The 24926-nt window shown below is 40.4% G+C and overlaps 2 protein-coding genes across 2 annotated transcripts in view; both read right to left on the bottom strand.

Annotated features, from left to right (window-relative positions):
• Positions 1–15853, bottom strand: part of ERC2 (ELKS/RAB6-interacting/CAST family member 2) — a gene marked incomplete at both ends in the record, with an annotated part of 834864 nt that extends 819011 nt beyond the window's left edge. The window contains one exon of the mRNA XM_082849011.1: positions 15197–15853. Coding sequence (XP_082705137.1) covers positions 15197–15853 — 657 coding nt within the window. The remainder of the gene's footprint in view (positions 1–15196) is intronic.
• Positions 1–24926, bottom strand: part of ARF4 (ARF GTPase 4) — a 1077785-nt gene that overhangs the window by 79865 nt on the left and 972994 nt on the right. The window lies entirely within an intron of this gene.

The raw sequence follows: 24926 nt of genomic DNA, 5'->3' as shown, positions 1-24926 counted from the left end.
CTTCTCTGGGTTTCTAAAGCATTTTAGTTGTATATTTTAGTGGCAGGTACAACTTTCTTCCCTTTTTTTAGTGGGTCTTTTTTTTATAGGTTTTTATGAGTACAGCATTTTCCCTGCTAGACTACATTCTCATGGCAAGAGCTAGGACCTACTCATTTTTGTAACCACAAAGCTTCTAAACAGAGGGCCCTGTCTACCAATCAAGATGCTCTGGGCTATTAGTAAACCTCAACTCAAATTGGCTTATACAAATTGCAGGAAATCCAGAGGTGGGACAGTCTTCAGGTATGGCTCTGGTTCCATTTCTCTGCCATTCCCTCAGCTCTCTAACTCCCTTATGTGTTGCCTTTGTCCCCAAATTGGTTTCCCTCATGGTTATCATCATAATCTATTATTTGAATGTTTACTCGTGCTAGCATGGTGCTAAACATTTTTACATTAACCCCCTCATTTAATCCAATTAAACTTAAATCCTATTAAATTTACCCTTATAGCAGTAAATTTACACCTAAAGCAGGTACTATTATTATACCTACATTACAGGTGAGGAAACAGGTTCATCCAGATAAACGAAATTGCCCAAAGTCCCACAGCTGGAAATGGAACCCAGGAACTTAAACTCCAGAGCTGGTGCTCTCAACCACCAGCTGTCAAAGACAACCCAACAAGAACCAAGAAGGCAGGCCCCACTAATGCCACATTACCAGTCAGCTCACAGAAACTCTGAACGGGCAACATATCAGATGCAGAGGGTGAAAGTGTGGCTGCCAGAATTACAATATAAGCATCATGTATGAATGCCGCTACACATCCTACAACAAGGTTAGGAAACACCTAATAGGTGTTAAGAAGGCATTCAAGACTGGCACCAAGTTGAGACTTTCTCATAGAAGCTAATCAGAAATACTGGATAGGATTTGGAAAGGCAATGACTTTTTCAACATGGGCTTCCAAGTTGTTGAATTCAGACTCCATGCCGGCCCTAAGATTACCTTGTGTACACAGGGTTGGCCACTAGATATTTCAGCCGACCCTGATTTTGGCAACCAACTTTGGAGTTAGTCTGTCTGGGCTCAACCTCAGCTCTGCCATTTGCTAACTGTAACCTTGGACAAGTAACCTCCCCTCTGAGCCTTGCCTTGCTTGCATATAAAATGGGGATAATACTAATAGGACCTACTTCACAGGGTCCTCATGGGGATTAAATGAGACTCCATATGTGAACCCTTTGGCACAGAGTTTGAAATATCATTATTCCATTTAGAATACACGTAGGAAGTGCTTTATGAGCTACACTGATAATTTTTATTCTTATCAAGGGAACATACTGCAGTCGGGTGGGTGTGCTAAATGGGAAAGTGATTCATAGACCTCACCCTCCTGCCTGAGAAAGGCAGGAGCCCAGATCTTCCCCACAACTCCGCCTCCCCAACCCCTTCCAGAGGCCCTACATTGGCTGAGTGTTGGGAGGATGCTATGCCCATTCTCCTGGACTCTGGCTAGGCTTCTAGAGAAGAGAGAAAATGCTCACATCAAGGACTCTTCTGAGAAAGGTTAAAAAACATGAGCAAGAGATTTCCTTCCCTAGATAAAACTTCATGTTCAAGCTCCAAGGTAGAGTCCAAAACAAGATATATCACTGCTATGTTCCTTATTCACATTCTACATAGAAAAAAAATGGCTCTCAAATAACTTTCATGAGATGGTAAAGGGACCGAAAGTGTGTCTCACACTACTTTAGAGTCTTCTTCAGCTCTGAGCATGTAACTGGGAACACAGTAGTTACCCAATTAACCTTTACTTTCTAACTCACCAAAATCTTTTGTTTCTTGCTCTATCACAAATGCCTATGGCATAAGTTAATCTGCAGTTTTAGATTTATTTGCAATTACAAAGAAATGAAGTAGAATTCTCTCAGGTGAACTGGGAATTTTGGCACCCCAAGACAAACATAATGACCTAAAAGTCCTCAATGAAATATTTAAACGTATACTTTACTATGACACCCAACACTATGCAAACTCTTTCAACGTAACATTCCTGAGGGTGGAAGAAAATCTGCCACCTCTAGTATATTGTACCTGAATACATTTAGCGAATGTGGTACAGTCTATCTACAAGCTTCCACCTTACCAAATACACTCTCTAACCATCACCAAAATCCTGGTACGTGTCCCCACTTCTCAGCACAAATTGAATAGCAGTGAGCCAAAGACATGTCTCATACCACCAAAAGCTCATTCATTTCATTAACTACTAGGAACTACTTACTCCTAATACATGTACTTGATATTAAATGGCAATATCTAGACAGAGTTTTACCTAAATGCCCTTGGGGTTCAGAGCAGGGGTAGGGAGGAGAAATTCAGATTTTGCACATTTTCCTAGGGAAAACTACGAAGTTTAATGAAAGCTTCGCAGCAAGTACCTTGTCCCCAAAGTTTAAAATCACAGACAGAAGTTTTAAAAATTTCAGAAGGCAAATTTTATTTATTATTTGCAGCATTTCTAAATTTGAGTAGTTTCTAAATTTGGTCATCATGTGCATTATCCAACTTTCCATCGTATATATTTACTTATTTCTACTGGTTTCAGGATTCATTGGGAACTTTTATATTATTTTACATGGGTATTTCAGAAAGCTCCTACAAGGGACAAATCAGTGAATCTTAATTTTTTTTCAACCTTTTTAGATAATATGTGCTCAGGAGCCAATATTTTTTAGAACTCAAGCTAACTGTTACACCTTAGAATAGAAGACGTCAGATTATAACATGCCTAGTTCTAAAAGTCTACAGATACTATCACCAAAATTTCAACCAGTTTGGAGACCCAAGTGTCAATGAGACTAAGGAAGTTTACAAACAGTGGAGAATTTTTTAAAGTTCCATACAGGATGCAATCTGACATTATGTAAAGGAGCCATATGGGTTCCACTAAGATAAGATAGCATGAGCCTGGTATCAGTCAATACTACTTCTCGAATTTCTGCAGTGGGCAAAATCACAGCCAGGGATCGACAAGAAGTGTGTGATGGTCAAGAGATTCCAGAGGGCTTACTGAAATAGCTAGTTATAGACAGAGGTAACAGTAGTTAACTTTCTTTGATTGGTCTTGGTCTTCCTAATAACTGAAATAAGGCCATCTCCCAATTATATATTGCACAAACATATTTCCCAGAAATAGCTGCCCATTCCTCCTTACCACCTTACCCACAGGCTCCCTTGATAGAGAATCTACCCAACATGCCCTTTCTCAAAGAGACTCTCCATAGTTCTTCTGGGGGTGGGGCATGGGAAGGGGGCCACAGAGCTCATGACTCCTCTGGCCACAGCTGACTGGATCTAGAGCAGACTCTGATTCAAGTTGTGCCAATCCGATTATTGTTTCTCTGAATTCAAAATTGAAATAGAGAAACTATGCAGTATCTATTGAGCACTTGAATGGTGAAGACATGTATGCTTTCCTTTAGTGGCCACTTTTTCACAAGCGACATATAAAAACAGATACTGAGAGAGAAATGAGAGAGTGAGAGACTTTGTCCCTATTCCTGATCATTTTCCAACTAACTCAATTCCAGCCCCCCAAGACACCTGGCTATCCTACTTACCCTTAAAGTCTGGGAGGAACTCTTATGTGTTCCTAGTAAATCCCCCATTTTTTTCCTTCAGCATGCTTGAATGTGTTTCTGCTACTTGCAACTACATTCTCCCTTAACCAAGAAGTGATGGAATGAATCAGTAAATAAATGAGCTGGATTCTCAAAGAAGACAAAGAAGAGGTTTCATAGGGCAAAGTTGCTAAGAAAGGCAGAAATCAGGAATGCTGGGACCCAAGAGGGGAAGATCTGACTTTCAGAGACAAGATTTGGAACAATACAAAAGATAATTCCTGAATAGGTGTGAGCATCCCAGTGAGGTCAGAAATTACTTGAAGAGGAAGCTGAGAGATGCCAGTTGAGGGACTCCTGGGTCAGGAGGCCATCTATATACCCTGAAGTTCTTGAAGATGGAGACAAGGTCAGGAAAATTCTAACTGGGTTAATGAGACCATCCTCATTGGGGTCCAATAATCCATAAAAAAGAGCTTCCCCATCCCTGAAGCTCTGCTCTTGTGGACCCAGCAAATGTGTCAAAATCATAACCACCTTAAAGGATCTGCTGGGCCTTTAATGAGCATCCTAAGAGATAATCTCTCTCTGCCACCTGTGGTTTTAATTTTCCAGCCAGTCCTGGAGTTGCTTCCTCTTAGCCTTCTGGATGGCTTTCCAAGATAGGAGTGTTCCTTTGGCATTCTCCCCTGTTCATTCACTTGACAAGAACGTATTTGCTCCTTCCTGCTTGCTCTCTATCCTCTGTTGCTCCCAGCAACACGCTCCCTTCCTCATTCTTGCTTTCCATCCTTTCTGTATACCTCCTTGACAACATCCTTAAGATACTGTCAGGGAGCACACTACTACTTACACTCTATATTAGGTCTTCCACTTCAGCACCAAATTCCCTGGTTTTTAAGCAAATCTGTTGTTTTCCCTTTCAAGACAGTGGGAACACAATTTTGGAGCTAGGCATACCTGAGATTCAAATCCCAGCTCTCTTTAATGGTGAGACCTCAGGCAGACCACTTAATCTCTCTGTGCCTTGTTTCTCATCTGTAAAATGGGGATGCCACATGTCTTGCAGGGCTGTTGAGCTCATGCACGTGGAAAGCAACTAGTAAGTTCCTGGTACATAGCAGGAGCTCAGAAATGCTTATCCAGGGCTTCCCTGGTGGCGCAGTGGTTGAGAGTCTGCCTGCCGATGCAGGGGACACGGGTTCGTACCCCGGTCCGGAAGGATCCCGCATGACACGGAGCGGCTGGGCCCGTGAGCCATGGCCGCTGAGCCTGTGCGTCTGGAGCCTGTGCTCCGCAACGGGAGAAGCCACAGCAGTGGGAGGCCCGCAGACCGCAAAAAAAAAAAAAAAAAAAAAAAAAAAGTGCTTATCCAACCTCCCTTTCAAGATCAATGTGAGACAGAAACAAAAAGCACCATAAAAGGTCAGTTTAAAAAATAAGTTTCATTTTCTTTACAGGTTGTCCATCTCCTTATAAGACTGATCTCTATTTACCAAATGTCTACATCTGAAACAATTCAAGGTATTTGAAAAGTCATGGTTACTAGTCCAGGTCAAGATTTTTTTAAAGACATCTTTCACAATTCTTTCCCACACAATGATGAGTCGTTTTGCCTTTTAAATCATTATTTTTACATAAATATATAAATTCTGATCATCACTTCACAAAGTGAATAAATTGAGTATAGGCAAAGAATCAAGAAAGATGAAGATATAGTAACCATCCAATTAACTCAGGGTTTCTCAACCTTGCATCTATTGACACTGTTGGACAGATAATATGGCGGGGGTGGGAGGAGTCTACACATGCATTGTAGGACGTTTAGCAGCATGCCTGGCGCCTACCCACTAGATTCCAGCAGCATACCCCACCCAGTTGCAACAACCAAATGTCCCCAGACGTGGTCAAATGTGCCCTGGGGGGCAAAATTGCCCCCAGTTGAGAAACACTAAGTTAATTTGATCAATGTATATTGCAGAGTCAGACAGTACAAGCCCAGCCATGGGTTTATAAGACAGGAAGTAGCTGCTTAAGTCATTACTTCTTCTCTCCAGAATATTCCTACTGAAAAAACAAAATGGCTGCATGTCACTTGCAAGATACAATCAAATGCTGGCTTCACAGAAAAATAGAGAAGAAATTGCACGTGCCAGAATTCTGTTTGTCAGGCTGCTCTAGCTCTTGGCTGCATGCCCACATTCTGCCTAAAACCTACTTCCCAAACTTTTGAGAATGCTTTCCACAGCTTTCAGAATCTGACCTTTAGAGCAGCTTTATCTATGTGTGTGTGAAATAGATTTACAATTTTCTCTACTCCTGCAAAGCCAAACCACTTATTGAGTCCAAATGCCAACTGGGGATGGTGGGAATTTGCACACAGATGTCAGTGGATTCCAAAATAACAACACAGGAGCTCCACCTGCAACTAATTATAGAAACTGAAATTGCACTCTGGCCAGAAGAGGCCAGGTTCAGAACCCACCCCATCTGCTTTGGCCGATAAAATCACTGTTACTTCTCCTGTCAATATAGACTTGCTTCTTAAATTCCTGTGAGGATGTTGTCTATAGGGAATTTTACTAGGCAGTGAATACTTTGGGGGTGACCAATTCCCTCTGCCTTCCCTCCCAGAGCTTGGTTTCAATAAGTGCCTTCAGCACAAGTGAGACTAAAATAATCTATTCATTGAAATATTCCAAAATGTTTTCTTTGGTTGATTGTGTGCTGTTGCTATCCCATAGCCAAAATAAAGTGATCCAGAGAGAAAATGGAAGATGGAAGTCATTTAGTTCTCCCAAGGTCTGGCATGCAAGAATGTTTATTTTCTTCCCATTAGCCAAGTCTTTCATAAGAAAACCTGGGAATAAAAATCTGTAAGGTTACAAATGCAGTGCACATGGCTGATCCTAGGGCTGACTGCAAGAGATTACTGAGGCAAAAATCAGCTGACATCTGTGACAAAGATGTATCGCTCACTTCAAATCATTCTCCTACATTCTGGCAAACAAAGAAATCAACTGTTGGATCTGTGCCATCTCATCTATCTTCAGAACCAAAGGAAGTTTTCACCTACCGACAAAAGGCATTTAAAATTGTGGTTTCAGTCTAAGTAGGTCATTGCCTAAGTCTGGACCAAAGTTTTTCCACCTTTCTGGAAAGGTGGACAAAAGCTACTATTCTCTGAAGAGCTGAGGAAGACTATTTCAAGACGAAGAAGATGAAATTTTTTTTTTCTTCTAAGATTCAGCATTCCAAGTTATGTTGTGGTACCAAACTAGTTCATATTCCCTAGTTCTAAATCCATGTGCCTATGTAACATTGGGCAAAACACACACAGGCAGTCGCTCTTCAAATCAGAGTTAAAGTGAAAAAACTTACAGATATGACATATGATTGACTTCTTAATTTCTCAAATCTCTTGATATGACTTACAAGCTCTTAGGACATTTGGAGAAAGAGGGTGACTAAGGACAGCTCAAGTCAGCGCAGTGGACACCTGCTTCTGTCCTAGAGCATCCCTTCACCCTTCATGTCAGTTTCTTTAGAGAATTGCTCCTCTCCCAATGCCTGCAGTTCTAATAGGTCACCAGTCATGGTAACCCCTTCTCACATACCTGTCCCCTGCCACCACACACACTCACTAAGTCCTGGAGAAAGAATATAACCAAGGCAGGACCAAAGTCCTTCCATAAATTTTCTAAATGATAAATGAAGATACAGGGATCTCTTACAGCTTCAATTATGACCTACCACATGAAGGAGAAAATGAGGCGCACACGTACAGGCAGATATTGAGAACCAGAAATGAAGCAATGGGGAGAGACAAAGTCCTGCTACAGTTTGAGGCCCTGGATCCAGTCAACCGCAAGCTCCATACCTGAGCCTTTCTGCAATTTCATTGCAGGAACTAATAAATTTCCATTTTCGCTTATACAGGCTAGCAGTAGCATTCGTGTCACTACTTAAGAGTATTTCCCAATACCATTAGTAAGTAGGTTTCTTCATTCTCATGTGTAAGGTCCTTTAAGGTCTCATTTCACCTCACTGAAATGCACCTATTTTTATGGTTATGATGACTGGTGATAATTAGAATAATAATTAACAGTTCATGATTTTCTATGTTTTATCAGTTAGGAAGGTACTAAGCTGCAAGTAATAGGATACCCAACCAGCAGTGACTTAAACAACTGGGGGTTTATTTTCTCACATGACTAGAAGTCTGGAGGCAGGCCATTGCTGGGGCTGGTGCAACTGCTCAGAGATGGTAAGACATATGTCTCTATGCTTTTCTTGTCCTTCCTTCCATGGTTACTAACAGGCAACATATTGACACTAAAGACAGAAAGAAGGAGGAAGGAGCACTGCTGGTGACATTTATTCCTTTATCAGGAAAATAAAAGTTTGCCTAGAATCTCCCAGATTTCCACTTGAGTTTCATTGGTCAGTCACCTCAGGAAGGGGAGGAGGAGCCTGAAGGTGAGCCACTAATCAGGCATCATTAGGATATTAGAAGGCCCAGCCACTGAAGGAAACTTTGACCACACTGAAAGGGTTCATCCACTTCAGAAGTCTCAAACTTAATGTCACAATTCCAGAGCTGCTCTTAAAGAAGTCTTTCCCAAAGTATGGCCTTTATACCCTTAGTTCTAGGAATATTTATAGTTTGTGACAGATAGGATTTTATATATATATATATATATATATATATATATATATATATATATATATATATATATATGTATGTATATATTCACTTCACTCCCTTTCTGCTTTGTAGGGAGTAGATTTCCCTGACCCCACTGACTTTGGACTTGGCCACATAACATGCTTTAGTCAACAGGATGTTAGTGGACATGATGCAAGCAGAGGCGTTAAATGCATCTATGTGGTTTGGTTGGATCACTTGGTGTCTGTGATCCACCATCAGAAGATAAAGCCCTGAATAGCTGCTGTTCCAAAGAGAATGTGGAAACACGTGGAACGTACCTGAATCCCACTTTCAGCCTAGAGCCTGGTGCTCAGAGTCCAGACCTGCCCAACTAAGTTGCAGCCAACCTGTAAATGTGTAAGGGAGAGGTAAATGCTTATCTTCTTAAGCTAGCAGGTTTTGGTATGGCTTGTTAGACAGCATTACTGCAGCAATAGCTGCCTAATACATAAATGCTCAGTTTAAGACAAAGTTTCATGGTCAAGTAAGTTTGGGAAATTGCTGGGTTAAGCAAGTTTAATAAATATGTTTAACTGCAAGAGTTAGAGCATTTCACATGCTGATATGTTATATTAGTCTGCTAGGACTGCCAAAACAAAGTACCACAAACTGGGTGGTTTAAACAATAGAAATTTATTGTCTCGCAGTTCTGGAGGCCAGAAGTTCGAGATCAAGGTGTCAGCAGGGTTCTTCCTTCTCAGGACTGTGAGGGAAGGATCCGTTCCAGGCGTATCTCTTTGGCTTATAGATGGCCATCTTCACCCTGTCTCTTCCACTGGTCTTCTCTCTGTGCATGTCTATGCCTGTGTCCAAATTTCTCCTTTTAATAAGGACACCAGTCATATTGGATTAGGCCCACCCTAAGGACCTCATTTTAACTTGATTACCTCTGTAAAGACCTTATTTCCAAATAAAGTCACATTCTGAAGTACTGAGGGTTAAGACCCCAACATATCTTTTTTTAGGGGGGACAGAATTCAACCCAAAATATAGTGTTTGAATTTCTAGGAGAGGAGTATCTAGTATGTAGTGTCTTAAGTTTATTTGACCAGAAGATCCCCTTTGGAAAGTGTCATTTCCCTGGACACGCTTTGGAAACCTGGCTTTGAGGGATCCATGGATCTCAGAGTAGTAGAAGGAATGGTGCCCAAAAGAAGATATAGGGATAAGACAGATCTGAGGAGTGAATATATTTAAGTACCACCCACAAACCTGATGGGACCCGACTCTCCAGGGATAAGCCCTTGATCTCGTAAACACTCAGTACTCAAGGTTACTGCAGCTGCATTAACTGTCAATGGACACCCCTTCACAATGCAGCTGCCTCACCACCTTTTCAGCAGGAGATAGAATTAATTCTGTCACCCACTTCCAACTGGTACAACTCTTCATATCTGGACACTCACAGTGAAATGAATATTTTAGAACAGAGTTGAATGACCTCTGTTGAAATGGCCCTGCAGTTATGTAAATAAAAGAAAAAATAATAATGAAGGAAACACGGAAATGTGATCCACCTCGACCTTTTCAAGTTACAGGCTCAAAATGAGAATCAATAAATCATATATGAAACTAGCTCTAAAACTCATCAAAAACCCTTATTAATATTGATTTAGAGTAGATTATTTTCTATTGTGTTAAGCCAGAAATAGAAATTATCACATAACCATTGCTTAAAAGCCATAACATTCCCCAGACAGGTTTACTTACACTTCTTAGGTTACATTTCCCAGTGACCTTGTCCCACTTCTGCACACACGAGATGGGTAAATATTAGATCTAGTACAATCTTCCAGAGTATGATGCTATTTATATTCATGAAGATCCTTGACTAGCCATGCATGAATTAGGAAAATGTCTAAAAACTGCTTTACGTACGCCTAATTTGGAAAAAATAATCCAATAAAAATACAAAGTTTGGGACTTCCCTCGTGGCGCAGTGGTTAAGAATCCGCCTGCCAATGCAGGGGACACGGGTTCGAGCCCTGGTCCAGGAAGATCCCACATGCCACAGAACAACGAAGCCCATGCACCACAACTACTGAGCCTGTGCTCTAGAGCCAGCAAGCCACAACTACTGAGCCCACGTACCACAACTACTGAAGCCCGCGCGCCTAGAGCCTGTGCTCCGCAATGAGAAGCCACCGCAATGAGAAGCCCGTGCACCACAACGAAGAGTAGCCCCCGCTCGCCACAACTAGAGAAAGCCTGCACTCAGCAATGCAGACCCAACACAGCCAAATATAAATAAATAAATAATAATAATTTTAAAAATACAAAGTTAATAATTGCATTAAAAATCCAGGGATATGAAAAGTTATAACCTATATGCACAAAACTGCAAGATATAAGTCCTTATGAACTTTCTGAAAATGTATTTTCTACCATGTTTTCTCTCTCTGATCTCCATTGTATGGGTAAATAGAATGGGGTTGTAAAGAAAAGACCACCATATCATCTTTTAGAGAAAAACGGGTCACTTAACTTCCCCATACACAGTTGCATTCTCTTGCCCCCAACATCCACTCTAACCCCACAGGCCATTAAAAATAAAAAGAGGACTACCTCAAGTGGCAGCCTAACATCTATTCTAAATCTTTTCTCCTCATCTCTCCCCAAATCAGTCTACAGGTGTGACATTGACAGCACGAGACTCCACCCCACTCTTCCTCCAACAAGAAAATACATCGTGAAGCAAAAAGCTCAAGTGCTGGAATACAGATAACTCTGCATCCATGCACTCTGGTTTCTACAAACAAACCAAAAATTCCACATATCAGTACTGCAACTTAGTATCCCAAATGTATTTCTATATATGCAGATCTTTGTGGCTGAGCAGTAGGGCCTTGGAGAGAACCTAGGAAGTGTGAATGGGAAGGGGGGCTGGGGTGGAATATCCATCCAGGAACCTGGGCATCTACCCTTCACACATAAGAAATTTGGTCATAGCCACCTACCCATTGGCTCCAAGGTCTGCACTTCCTTTAACACAGGGCGGGTGTTCAACATCCTCCCTTAGATCTGGAGTTGGGTTCAGCTTCCTCTGACAGAACCAAAAGGACTTCAAAATATACTGCAAAGGAATTGATGAATGGGAGACCTCTGTAACACTGCACATAAGGGTGAAAGGTCTGTGCCTGTGATCATTAAATTCACAGAACTATGAATTTCATATATAAGAGCATTCAAATATCCTCACCTCCACACTATAATGGACCTGCTTCCCATTTCTATTCACATAGCACAATTCAAATCATTTTAGATCACCTGAATTTAGTTAGTGAAATTCTAATTATCCAAATACCCCCTGGTAGAACTACATTTGTTGTTGTGGTTGTTAAGAAACCACAATCAAGTGTTGTTTCTCTCTTTTACATTCTTTTCTTCCATACAGAAAAGTTTAAGAAGAAATAAATTCCTAATTAAGAACAAAAATCATAATTAAACTAAATTACATTCTTAATCATTCTATCAAAACTAGTCATGTTTTTCACCTAACATATGAAGTGTGATCTTCCTATCATACTAAGATTCTATTCATAGATCAGTGATCCTATAAGGAGGTAGTAAGCATAAAGTTAAGATCTTACATGTTGGCATAAAATAGACCAAAGCCTTAAAGCCCAGCTCTGTCACTTACCAGCTGTGTGAACTTGGGCAAGCTGCTTATTCTCTCTACATTTATTCTTAATCTGTAAAATGAGAAAAAATCTAGCACCTACCTCAGATGATTGATGCAAACACTAAATAAGATGATGTACACAAAGCTGTAAGCACAATGCCTAGTACATAGTAAGCCCCCAACTGATGTCTACTGATTGCAGTAGCAGTAATAATAGAAACAGCAGCAACGGCAGAACTCTGGATTCTTCCCCAAACTTTATTTCACCTCGCTCCACTTTCTGACAAATATAAAAACTCCACTGGTAGAAATTTTTAGTGCTCCTTCATATCTGACTCTCCTCTCCTTCCTGGAAAGAAGAGAGGACTACACCTCACACCCCCTTGCATTTGTGTCACTTCCAGTCCAAGGAACTGAAAAGCCAATGTGCCACCACAGGCACTCTTTTCCTCTGCCGTAGCAACACTTGAAGCCACGTGCCAAGATGAGGAAAGACTGGATCCTGAGTCACTACCTGGAGGAGAGCTACCCTGGCGAGTCACTTGACCTGCTTCATAACTTCAGGTGAATAAGAAATAAATCTCTGATGGGTTAAGCCACTGAGATTTGAGGTCTGTTGATTACTGCAGCAGGATCGACCCTATTCTGACCAACAGGTATTCATATACCCCTGAAAGGGATCCTGATATACTTCTGTGGCAGGGGGGCACTTCAGTTTTTTTAAATACCTTGCTTTTTGTCAATTTTTATATTCTTTACTTTGTAATACTACTTCATATTGCAAGTAAATTGACTTTTCAAAATCTCCATGCCTCTTCCTCCTTTTATATTTTTAACCCAAAAAAGAAAATAATTATAGTTTACTTATATTTAATATACAGATTAAGACTAGGGCTTTCACTGGGTCATATGTTGCATAGTCATATGTCACCCACAGTAACCAAGGTAGCCTGTGATCATAGTAGGTTCCAGAACAAGGAAGAGGTTCCCTCAAATATTCACTTGCTTCTGGCTAAGGTAACATGGGACAGTTAAGTGGAATTGTGGATATTACCTGCTTTAAACTGAACTATGTCTTACAAAATAGACAAGGGGCTTAAAATGTTTTTAGTCAAAGCAAAAAGGTTTTGTGTGTCGTTAAAATGTACCTCAATAAATTATTTATTTTATTTTTTCTTTTCCATATTAATTCTTTGTGAATGTCAAAGAAGAAACATAATATATTGGCACAGTAGCACATTGTGTAATTTATAAATAAATATACATGTATAAGTAGGGATCTGTGCTCAAAAATTTTTTTAATGATAAAACCATAAGAAACAAGTAATTTTGCAGCTGACAGTTTTAAAAATGGCTTCCAAACTTTTTGTCATTACTTGCATCATTCCTAAACTGCTTTAACCATTTTCCAAAACAACTAAAAAAGGAAGAAAACCAGTACAGAACTGGGGAAATGGACTTCATAAACCAGCAAAGTCAGAAAAAAGCAGAAATGATAGTGAAGGGCATTGATTTGACTTAGGAATGAAGAACAAAGCTTTCTGTTCCAACCAAAAATCATATTTCCACATCTGAAAACCAGCAAAGGCTCTGTCAGATAATCAAAGGGATAAGGTGATTGCTTTCTGCACACAGAAGGAAAACGAAGAGCAGATTCTCAGATAATCAAAGGGATAAGGTGATTGCTTTCCGCACATACAAGGAAAACGAAGAGCAGATTCTCATACAGATCAGAAATGCTTCTACAAACGCTTGGACTCCAAAGGGGTGGCAGCCAGGGAAACAGATAGAAGCCAGCAGATGACCCCAAGAAAGGCAGAGAGCTTCCTTAGGACAGCATCAGGACCAACTATCAGAGAATGACTAGTTCAGCCAAGTTAAAATTACCTCCAGCTTCTACAGAAAGTTAAATGACATCTGGGAATTTTTTCCAGCCAAATGGCACAACAGCCTCTACTTCCTATCTCTTAGCATTTATCTCACTGCTAATAAGAGGTGAAGCTGGGATATAAACCCAGGCATGTCTTACTCCAAAGCCCCTATGAACAGCAGCATATAAATGAGCCTCACAGTATAGGTAGGATTTGAAAATGAAGACTAGCTGGGACTGAACAAAAAGAGGCAGGGAGAGGGGATGCTGAGAAGGCCACGAATGGAAAGGAACAGAAGGGAAAGGAGGTGGGAAACTTTGAGTATGTGCAAGAATTACCAAGTGGTAGTGCAGGTAGCACAGAAGATGTGGAAGGAGGTGGTATGAGATAAGACTGGAAAGGCTGGCTCAGGCATTCCAGTAGAAGGTACTGTAGGCTCAGCCAGAGGTACACTTCATTCTGGAGGCAATGAGTAATTATTGAGAGCTTTAAAGCAGGGGAATGGCATAACTGTAGGTAGACAATGGGAAAACTAATCTTGCTATGACATGGAAGATGGATCAAAAAAGAGTAAGCACATAGTAGGTGCTTAATTAATATTGAATGAATAAAGGTAGAAAGACCAGGTTAAAATCTATTGTGTTTCTCTAACATGACATCAAACCCATCCTATCCAATCCCATTTAATATTGTTCAGTTTGCTATTTAGTGAACCAACTTCCCTCATTCTAGAAGGAAATGTTGCTGGTGCATTAAAAAAAAAATCAATTCACCAGTCAAATGTGGCCCTCTAAATGTTGCTGTTAAAGTGTCTACTCTTGGGCTTCCCTGGTGGCGCAGTGGTTGAGAGTCCACCTGCCGATGCAGGGGACGTGGGTTCGTGCCCCGGTCCGGGAGGATCCCACATGCCGTGGAGTGGCTGGGCCCGTGAGCCATGGCTGCTGAGCCTGCGCGTCCAGAGCCTGTGCTCCGCAACGGGAGAGGCCACAGCAGTGAGAGGGCCACATACCACAGAAAAAAAAAGTGTCTACTCTTGCAAAAATCAACGTTTTCCTCTTCTATTCAGAAGGAAGTACATCTGAGCTGCTCTTGTGACTACTGAAAAAGAAAACAAAAATAACCAAGTATAAAGTTAGCCAATGAGGAGTGATCCCCCCTCTTCTGCAACAATGTGAAAAGGTTATTGGAAAACAAGGAGATCACAAGCTGTAACCTTATATTTCCTATGCCCTCTGCTAGTCTCCGAGTCAAACACATACTAAGCCATAGCTATCTTGATGATGCCAAACTTTCTTCTGCACAGGCCGTGGTACCATCTGCAAACCATCAACTACTCCGTGAGAAGCCAAGGCTGAAAAACACTGAGATGAGTCACAACCTACCTGATTTTCTTCATGGGAAACCCTCATCTGCTCCTTGAGGACAGACATCCGGGCTGCCTCTTCTTTCCTCAAGACTCTCTCCTTCTTGAGCTCAGGACTCCAGAAAGTCTTAATACTGTTCATGGAAGACCCCAACTTGCTGTCCTTGATGTCTAATTCTTTCCGGAGGAGGTCATTCTCTCTCTGAAGTTCCTTGAGCTGGGCTTGAAGGTCCAACATTGTGCTATCCCTTACCTGCCTCAACATGGAGGGGACCTGGTGGTGGTGATGATGGGATGAGCTGGTCAGACCGCCATGTTGATCCGTGTATGAAAGGACATCTGTGTGGGAAAGTCCAGCAGAGGCAATATTGGGACTACTCCCCATAGCTGTGACTCGGCCTCCATATACAGCTCGATTTGTGGCCCTTCCCAGAGTCATGGTGCCCTTTGGGTAAGTTGTTGAAGCCACCCCCTCATGATCACTCAGATACATGGGTCCAGACGTAGCATAGGCTGCATTAAGGGACTGGATATTCTCCATGGACAGAGTCTTGCCTGTTCCTCCACCTCCCCCACTACTTGTTCTTCGGTGGCCCAAACGAGGAGACCTTGGCAAACGAGGAGATCTGGAAGGGCTACCTTCCAGATTGGTGATTGTTCTTGCACTTCCATACATTTTTCTTCTATTATGAGGTGCTACAGAAGAGAAGGAATGCTATACTAAGTTGGAGATTAAGCCAATATTTCCACTGTTGGCCAGAATTTTCACTGCATTCTTTTCATAGTCTGTACCAGAAAATGCATCCAATCAGAGATCTGAAAAATGAGGAAAAAAAGATAATCAAAAACAAATTTCTTTAGAACTCTGTTAATTGCATTATATTTTTAAAATATGTATATAGATGATAGATTGATGATGATAGAGTCACACCTATGCTTATTTAAAAATAATAGTGACCCCAAACTTTTACTTACTACACGTAAACATTTTGTAAACTCCCCCCAACCCTGCTCCCAAGCAAGGTGAAAAGTTCTCAGAGCAAAAAAGAAGCTCATTTTTCCTTAAGAAAATGAAGCTCTGCATTTCAGTCTGTGCTAAGTGACAGTTGGGACCTCCAGAAAAATTCACCATAGGATTCCTTATCATAGAGACCCTAGCTATAAAATACTCCATCCTAGGGACATGACCCCCATATACAAGTGGCTTGACAGTGACTCTGAGAAGTTGTTGCTTCTTAGGATGTCAAATAAGAGTCAAGCAGGCTGTTACCTCCCTCTCCTGTAACCATTACAGACAATACTAATCCATCACAGTTCTCTTTCCCACAAAATCCAGAACTCTTCTCAACACAACACTCTAGATGGTTTACCAATCAACTGGTACTGACACGTGAGTCGGAACCTATTGGCCATCTTGGAGCTAGAATAAAAAGGTGGCTCAACCAACAAGTCTCCTATACATATAGCCAGATTCTAAATGCTATCACCAAGGAACATGGCAGTCCTGTCTCTTTCCCCCTTCATACACATCTTTCAGGCTAGTGCTTTGAGAATTTTTTCCAGTTTGGTTGACATAAATATTCATATTAACCACTCTACAACTGTACAGAAATGGCACAGGGAAACAGTCCCCCATGTCAGAGTTCCTGGTCCCACAACACCTAGAGAAAAGCTCCCTGTCATAGTTACTCAAGTACTTTGGTGCAGATTTACGTAGCTAGGGCTACAGGATTGTGATTATCCCTTCAGTGTTAGGATCCAAATGGCCTTAATGGGGTGCATCACGGCCTCCTGCTCTTCCTCTTAGGGTATGTTTAGTGTTCTTTCTTTTGCTTCAGCTTTTGAACACTAAGACCACAGATTTTGGAGAGGGGCCAACCGAGGTTCAAATATCCATTCTAACACTGACAAGCTGAGTGACCTTAGGCAAATTATTTAACTGTCACATGCTTCCCTTCTCTAATCAATAAAATGTGGGTAAAATCACCTTACTCAGTATTGTGAGAAATAGGTAAGATGATGCTTTTAAAACACCCAGTTTGGTGCCTAACACAGAATAGTCAATAAATAGTTTTTGTTGGTAGTATCAATAAGTGCATTAATAGCATTATACATCTTTTTTTACCTGCCTATCTTTCATTCTCCCTCAGCTCTCCCACCCCGCCCCACCTTTCTGGTAATACTCCCTATTTCTCTTAGAGAAATTGTTCCCAACTCTCTACCCACAGTTCATCAGGTTTAGGTGAGGCTGACTCCCTCCATTCTATCCTGGAGGGTGCCAGCGGTGAGAACATGACCCAGTCCTGGCCAATCATCATATTCCATCCACCAGACATGATAGCTGGTTTAGGGATAGGCATGTGACCCACATTGGTCCAAAAACACTCCCTATCATGACTTTAGCTGGAATAATTGGGAAAGATAAGCTCTTTTTTAGCTAGAATTACTTGCTTTCAAGATAGAGCTTCTGAGTACTACCATGTGGAAAGTGCTTCTCTGATAATGAAGCTAACGCAAAGGAAAGCAGAGCCAAACTTTGAATAGTGTGAAATCAAACTGGGTGACATCACTTGAAACCCTGGATCCAGCAGTCACTGACGCTACATCTATCCCTAGGCCATTTTAGCTACATATGCCAGGTAGACTGACTACATTAATGGTCTCAATTCTTTACCCCTTCCTGTATCTGGGTCCTCGGCTGTGCCCTCCCAATCTGACTCTGGTTTCAGTCATGTGACTTGCTTTGGCCAATAATGTGATAGCAAATGGGAAGCAAGCAGAGGCCTGAAATAGCACTTGTGTGTTTACCCTCTTGCTCATTTTCCTCTGCCATGGCAATTAGAACATGCCTAGTCTAGCCTGCTAAAAGATGAGAAACATAAAATAAGAGTCAAGGTATCCTAGCCAATAGCCAGCCAACCCCAAGACATCTGAGTAAGCCCAGCCAAGATCAGCAGAGCTGCCTAGCAAACAAGCAGCCGACCACAGTTGCATGAGTAAGTCCAGCTGACATCCAGTGAGCCCCATACACTCATAGACTAAATACATACTTCTGAGTATGTCACTGATGTTTTGTGGTTGGTTGTTTTGCAGCATTACTGAGGCAACAGAAAACTGATATATTCACCCATAAATTTTCTTTTTTGCTACGTTCAATTCGAATTAGGGTATCTGTCATTTATGCCCTAGAGAGTCCTCTATATAGTATGAAGAAATATTTTGCATACAGCTTTCTCCTAAAACGTCTCTCCAAAGAATTATACACCTGTTCTTAACTAAGGAACTTAGTTTCAAACGTTTATGTTTCTCAAAGCTTAATTTTGTTTTCCTTGAAAATATACAAAAATCATTTTGTATCTACAATTTTTGCGTGAATAATCTGTTCTCTAAAAAAAGTGAGTCAACGGTTCCAACAGTAGGAATTCAGTTACAAAAATGATGAGGCAGACAGAAAGTGGAATAATGTGACCATTACATGAATATTTAACGTTACGTAATACATATTACATATGTAATATGTAACGAATATTAATCAAGAGATGGAAAGATGCTCATGACATACTAGTAGTGGGGGGAAAAAGTAGACTCAAAAACATTTTTATGGTCAATTCACATTGTAAAACACATATACATACACACTAGCTTGCAGAGAAGACTGGAACAACACACATCAAAATGTTAACAGTGATGGGGTTGAAAATGGTTTTCATTTTCTTCCTTTTGTTTATTTGCATGTTCTAAATTTTCTATAATAAAGATCTTTTCCATTGTCTTTTTAGTCTTTATTTATTTCTACTCTGATCTTTGTTATTTTCTTCCTCCTACTAACTTGGGGATTACTTTGTTCTTTTTCTAGTTCCTTGAGGTGTAAAGTTAGGCTATTTTCTGAGACCTTTCTTTTCTCTTAATGTACCTGTTCATCACTATCAACTTAAGAAAATAAGTTTTTCCTTCTATAATTCCAATAGTTAAATTAATTGTTATTTTTGCTATGTTTAGAATCTAGGTCCTAGCTAAGCCACTACTTACAGATGTATATTCCAAGAAGTGATAAAATCTAACTTGTCCTCCTCTCTCTTCTCTTGTGTCTAGAGGCAGACATTTCTGAGGTCCCTAGCCAAGTTTGAAGTCCCAATCCGAATTCAGTAAAATTTACACCCACACAGATTTAATCTGCAGTGATATTACCAGCCCAGCTGGCCAAGGCTTTGGAGAATTGCAACAACCAACAAACAACAGTGGATTTGCTCCTTCTGGAAATACACACACACACAACACACACATGACATAACATGCACAGATATATTAACTAGCTTGAAATAATGTTTCTTTAAATATTTGCATTCTCCTTTTCTAGGTTTAGTATCGGTAGTTTAGTGTCATAGAATGGATTGAGAAGCTTTCCATTTTTCATATGTTCTGGAACAGTTAGCATAATAAAGACTCTATTCCTGAAATGTTTGGTAGAACATACCCATAAAATTAAATGGGCTTAGTTGTTGATTATCTTTTCACTTTTTACTATGTTTACTGATCTATTCAGATTTGCTGCCTATTTGGTGTCAATGATCATTAAAATGTTTCTTGAGAAACAGTCTGTTCCATCGAGATTTTTCAGTCTTCCTGGTATTGCTCTGTATAACTTTTCCTTCAAATTTTTAAAATCTCTTCAAGTTATGTCTCCATCTCATTCCTAATGTTGTTTGTATTTTTCTGTTTCTCTTGATGACAATGACAAATTCTTGTCTATTTTTTAGTGTTTTAAAGATACATTTTTTTCTGTTTTACTGATACATTTTACTACAGTTTGTCTTCCATTTCATCAATATCTCTTTATCCTTAATAATTTCTATTTCCTTTGTGTTTAGTTACATTTGCCGTTTTGCACTAAATGTTCATTTATCATCAATCATATTTTCTGATGAATGCATTACACATATGCATTACACATATGCATTACACAGTGTGTGTAAGATTACACACACTGGCTGCATATGTTTTATGTATAGAACTCTTCTTTAAACAGCTTTTCTTTTGAAATTTTTTCTACCCCAGGGAATATTCAGGATATATTTAAATGTCAAAGTAGATAGAAGTTTTTGGCTAAAACTTTGTAGTCCTAATGTTATGGCACTGGGATCATAGAACTTAATACATATATCTTCTAATCTTTGAAATTTGTCAAGACTTTCTCAATGGCCCAATAAGTGATTAAAACAACTAATAGATGATACAGAAATTTTTTAAATTCATATATGTATACAGAAGAAAATGAAAACACTCTCAATTTTGTCACTCATAGACAACCTCTGTTAACAAGTTGATGTCGTTGCTTCCAATTCCTTTTAACTGCGTGTGTATGTATAATTTTAGACAAAATCCTTATTATAGTCCATATAAAGTCTTGTACTATCTTCTTCCTCAATGTTTTATTCTTAACATCTTTTTCCACTTAACATTAATGCCATAAGATATTTTGATAGAACATGATTTTTAATGGCCATCATAAGTCTCCAAAGATGGCCACCAAAATTCCTCCCCTTCCTGTACGGATTTGTCTCTCCTTCCATTAAGAAATGGATGATATTTCCCTTCTTCTTGAATCTGGGCTGGCTTCATGACAGCTTTGACCAACAGATGCTACAGAAGTGACACTGTTCCAGCTCTGGGCCTATCCTTGAAGAGGCCTAGCAGCTTCTGTTTCTGCTCTCTTAAAAACCAGAGATGTAAGGTTCAAGCTATCCTACTGGAAGGAAAAACCACACAGAAAGGCCCTGGAAGATGAGATACTACATGGAGATAGAGAGACCATGAGAAGGAGAACCGAAGTATCCTAGCCAACAGCCAGCACTAAGATGCCAGACTGGTAAGACAAGCCATCTTGGACCTCAGCCCAGCCCAGCCCAGCTGCCATCTGAAATCAGCTGCATGAGTGACAGTCAACATTATGTGTAACATGAAGGACCACCCAATCAACCCACGTAGTGATGGAAAATAATAAATTGTAGTTTAAAGCCTCCTGAGTTTGGAGGATTTTGGTTGTTGTTTTTACATAGCAAGAGAACTGAAACAGTCACTTAATGTTTCATTGAATGGCTATCTAATCATTTCCTCAACCAATCACCTATTACGTGACACTTACGTAATTTCTTTTTAAAATAAAATTAACATAGTTAATATTCTGACTGATAAAGCTTTGTATACATCTCTTATTAATTCCCTAGGATTAAGTTCTAGAAGTAAAATTTTGAAATTTAAAGGCTCTTGATACCCACTATCAAAATTCCCCTCAGAAATGTTGACACTCACACCCTCACCCTTGGCTGTTTTTCCTCCACAGCCTCTAGTCTTTTCTCTCAACATAGCCAAGAATCCATCATCTTCTCTTGAAGCTACTAAAAATCTCTGAATTAACCAACTCAGGATCACAGCATATTCAGTAAACACATCTTAAGAAGTATTTATTAAATACCAATAGTGTGCTACACCAGCTCTGCTTTAGGCCACCACTTCCTCAACAGTTCGTAAATGTTCAAATAAACAAGGCTTAACGGGATTTTGATTTTACACCTAGATATCTCAGAGACTTTAGGACACTAAGGTGTATTGTGACTGTTCCAAAATTCAGTATATAAGATAGCTTTTCCCAAATTTATTTGACAAGAGAACCCCTTTTCCCTTTGGAATACCCGAAAACTTTTCACTGAACACTCAACTTTATTCATGTAATAATTATATTTTAAGCATCAGCTTAATTCCCAGTCTTGAAAGTTGGGGATAAAGCAGTGATTAAGATAGACACAGCTTCTGTCTATGGGAAGTTTACCCACTAGAATAGACTTTCTCAGGGTTTTCTTCATCTCAGATCTAACACAGTTTGAGGGGAAGATGGTTATGGGAACTACAATCTGCTTTATGGGCAGAGATGTGAAACTGACCCAGAAGACTCAGAAATGAGTCTTTCAAGAAATACAGAAGATCAAACTAATGACTGTTTGGAGTTTTGACCCTCTAAGACAAGAAATAAATATAATTCTGTATTTATTTTTTCAAACACTCAACAAAGAAGCTAGAATGTCAAAAGGAACACAAGTCAATCATCAGCAGGCTGTTAATCTAAGAAGTGAGGAAACAGGTTGACGTTTCTTACTCCAAGGTCAACACAACAGACAAGAGGTATTATGCATAATTCCACATAATATCAAACCAAATAGGAACTCCAGAGAACATCAAAACAGTAACAATAATTTCTTTACCCCCATACATCTGCTTCTTAACAGTAAATTTTAATTAGCAACCTAGGCCCAACCCTTTATTTTGGAATTAGTCTCTCCCACCAAATTTACAAAGAGCAGGGATGGTTTCCTGGAACAATTTCACCCCTAAAGCTGAAGCACATAGAGTGATGTCGATTTCACAAATGAAAAGGCTCAGTTGACAAGGTAAAGCAAAGGCGAGTTCCCATGGTTAACAAGTCCTCCTAAGTCTTCTGATTCCTTCCTGTTCTACTGAGTCACTCCCAAATGCACCCCCCCCCAGATGTGTTTAAGTCTCCTGAGATATATTTATTTATTTATTTATTTATTTATTTTGCGGTACGCGGGCCTCTCACTGTTGTGGCCTCTCCCGTTGCGGAGCACAGGCTCCGGACGCCCAGGCTCAGCGGCCATGGCTGACGGGCTCAGCCGCTCTGCGGCATGTGGGATCTTCCCGGACCGGGGCATGAATCCATGTTCCCTGCATCGGCAGGCGGACTCTCAACCACTGCACCACCAGGGAAGCCCCCTGATATATTTTTGGGTACTTGTTTTGACACTCAGGCTTTCTTTAGTTGTTGTCTCCTAATTCTCATCCATCCTGATTTGGTTTTATTTCTTAGTTCTATAAAATGAATCTCTGAGAAAGAACAAGAAGATCAACTTTATTCACCAATCAATAATGCAATGACGCTTATTTCCCATTACTGACTTCAAGAAAACCATTTCTATGCTTCTCCACCCACCTATAAATACATTATAGGAAATGAGGTAGCAGTTAAGATCTTATTGTTCTAATTATTATTATGAAGCCAAGATAGGCTCAATCATTGAGCTTTCTTATAAACCCTTAAAAAGGGTTTATATATTTGTGAGGTACAGTCTTAAGAAAGATAAGTTATTAATTAGGTTAAGCTGTGCACAGAAACAGACAAATATGGCTGAATATAACACCAAAGAAATTAACTACACATCTTTAAACCACCTTGTAAATAAAATTCGAAGTCCAAGGGTAGGTTCCATTTAAGGTTCAAACGCAAAATAAAATTTAAAATCTTATAGGTTTTATGAACCTATATGAATACTTTCTCTAATTACATATGGATTCATAAGTAAAATAAACACTCATTCACTCACTCTCTTAAAAGGTCTCTTAAAAGGGACTCGAGGGCTTCCCTGGTGGCACAGTGGTTGAGAGTCCACCTGTCGATGCAAGGGACACGGGTTCGTGCCCCGGTCCGGGAAGATCCCACATGCCGCAGAGCGGCTGGGCCCGTGAGCCATGGCTGCTGAGCCTGCGCGACCGGAGCCTGTGCTCCACAACGGGAGAGGCCACAACAGTGAGAGGCCTGCGTACCGCATTAAAAAAAAAAAAAAAAAGGGACTCAAACTGTAGCTCAGGGGGAAAAAAAGGTGGAAAGAGACTTGATTCCTGTCTACCTCAAGTATCTCAGACTATCATGGTCTGGAATGGTCTATTTTAAGAAAAAAGCACTTCCTGCTCTCTGCTCTAAAGTAGGTTAAGTTTATTTCCACAGATCTCAACCTCAGCCCATCACCTGAGCCCTGCTGACAGACTGTGTGAGCTGAGATCATCGCTATCTCCCAAGATTTAGCCCAACTTAACATATCTTTTTTTTTCCCTATTGGCATCCCTAACTTTTAAAATATTTTGTGTCACAGATTACAGTTAATTCTAAAGCCTTTCTAGAGGAAGACATGGTGTAGAATAGATCTTAAGCAAGAAGTGGCCAGGAGCCAGATGCTGCCTACAGATGTGTGGTATCATGGCTAGCACAGTGTTCTTTAGAATTTTGAGCTAGTTGCCAACATAGAGACAGCCATTTCACATAAAAATCCAGACTCTGGCTTCTCCTGAAACGTCTGAAAATCTGACAATGTCAAGCCCACTTCCCTACATGGCAATGACTGGTCAGAACCAACCAGCAGCTGCCCCTTAGAGAAAGGGCATGCATCCTCCACAATGGCCACAGCCCCCTCCATTCCGTCTTACCTTTTAACAGTCTGATTCCCTCTTTTCATATTTGTCCCTAAAGGCGTTTAAATTTTACTACTTCTACTCATATAAAAGATCTTAAATAAAAATTTGCTCTCCTTTACCACCTACTTCAAGTCCGTCACCAAATCCTGTCAATTCTACCTCCAAAATCTCTCTTGATCTATTTGTTCCTTGTTTCCACTTCTACTATCACCACCCTATTGCACCAGCAAGACTTGCCTAAACTATCCCATATCCTCCTAAGGTATCTCCACTTTCTAATCCTCCTCCATTCTATTTCTCACACACCAGCCAAACTAAATATTTTAAGGAACAACTCTGATCACAGAATGTCTCCCCTTACCCACTTAAAACCCTTCAAAGTTTCCCAGTGCGCTTTGGACAAAGACCAAAATCCTTCCCGTGGTCTGAGGCCACAGAGGCTCTTGTTCCAGCATCCTCTCCTGCTGCTTTCTTCACTGACTGCCTGGGTC

The sequence above is a fragment of the Leucopleurus acutus genome, assembly GCF_964270905.1.
Source record: "Leucopleurus acutus genome assembly, chromosome: 10".
In the NCBI taxonomy this organism is placed as follows: domain Eukaryota; kingdom Metazoa; phylum Chordata; class Mammalia; order Artiodactyla; family Delphinidae; genus Leucopleurus; species Leucopleurus acutus.
This window is presented reverse-complemented; position numbering and strand designations above follow the sequence as displayed.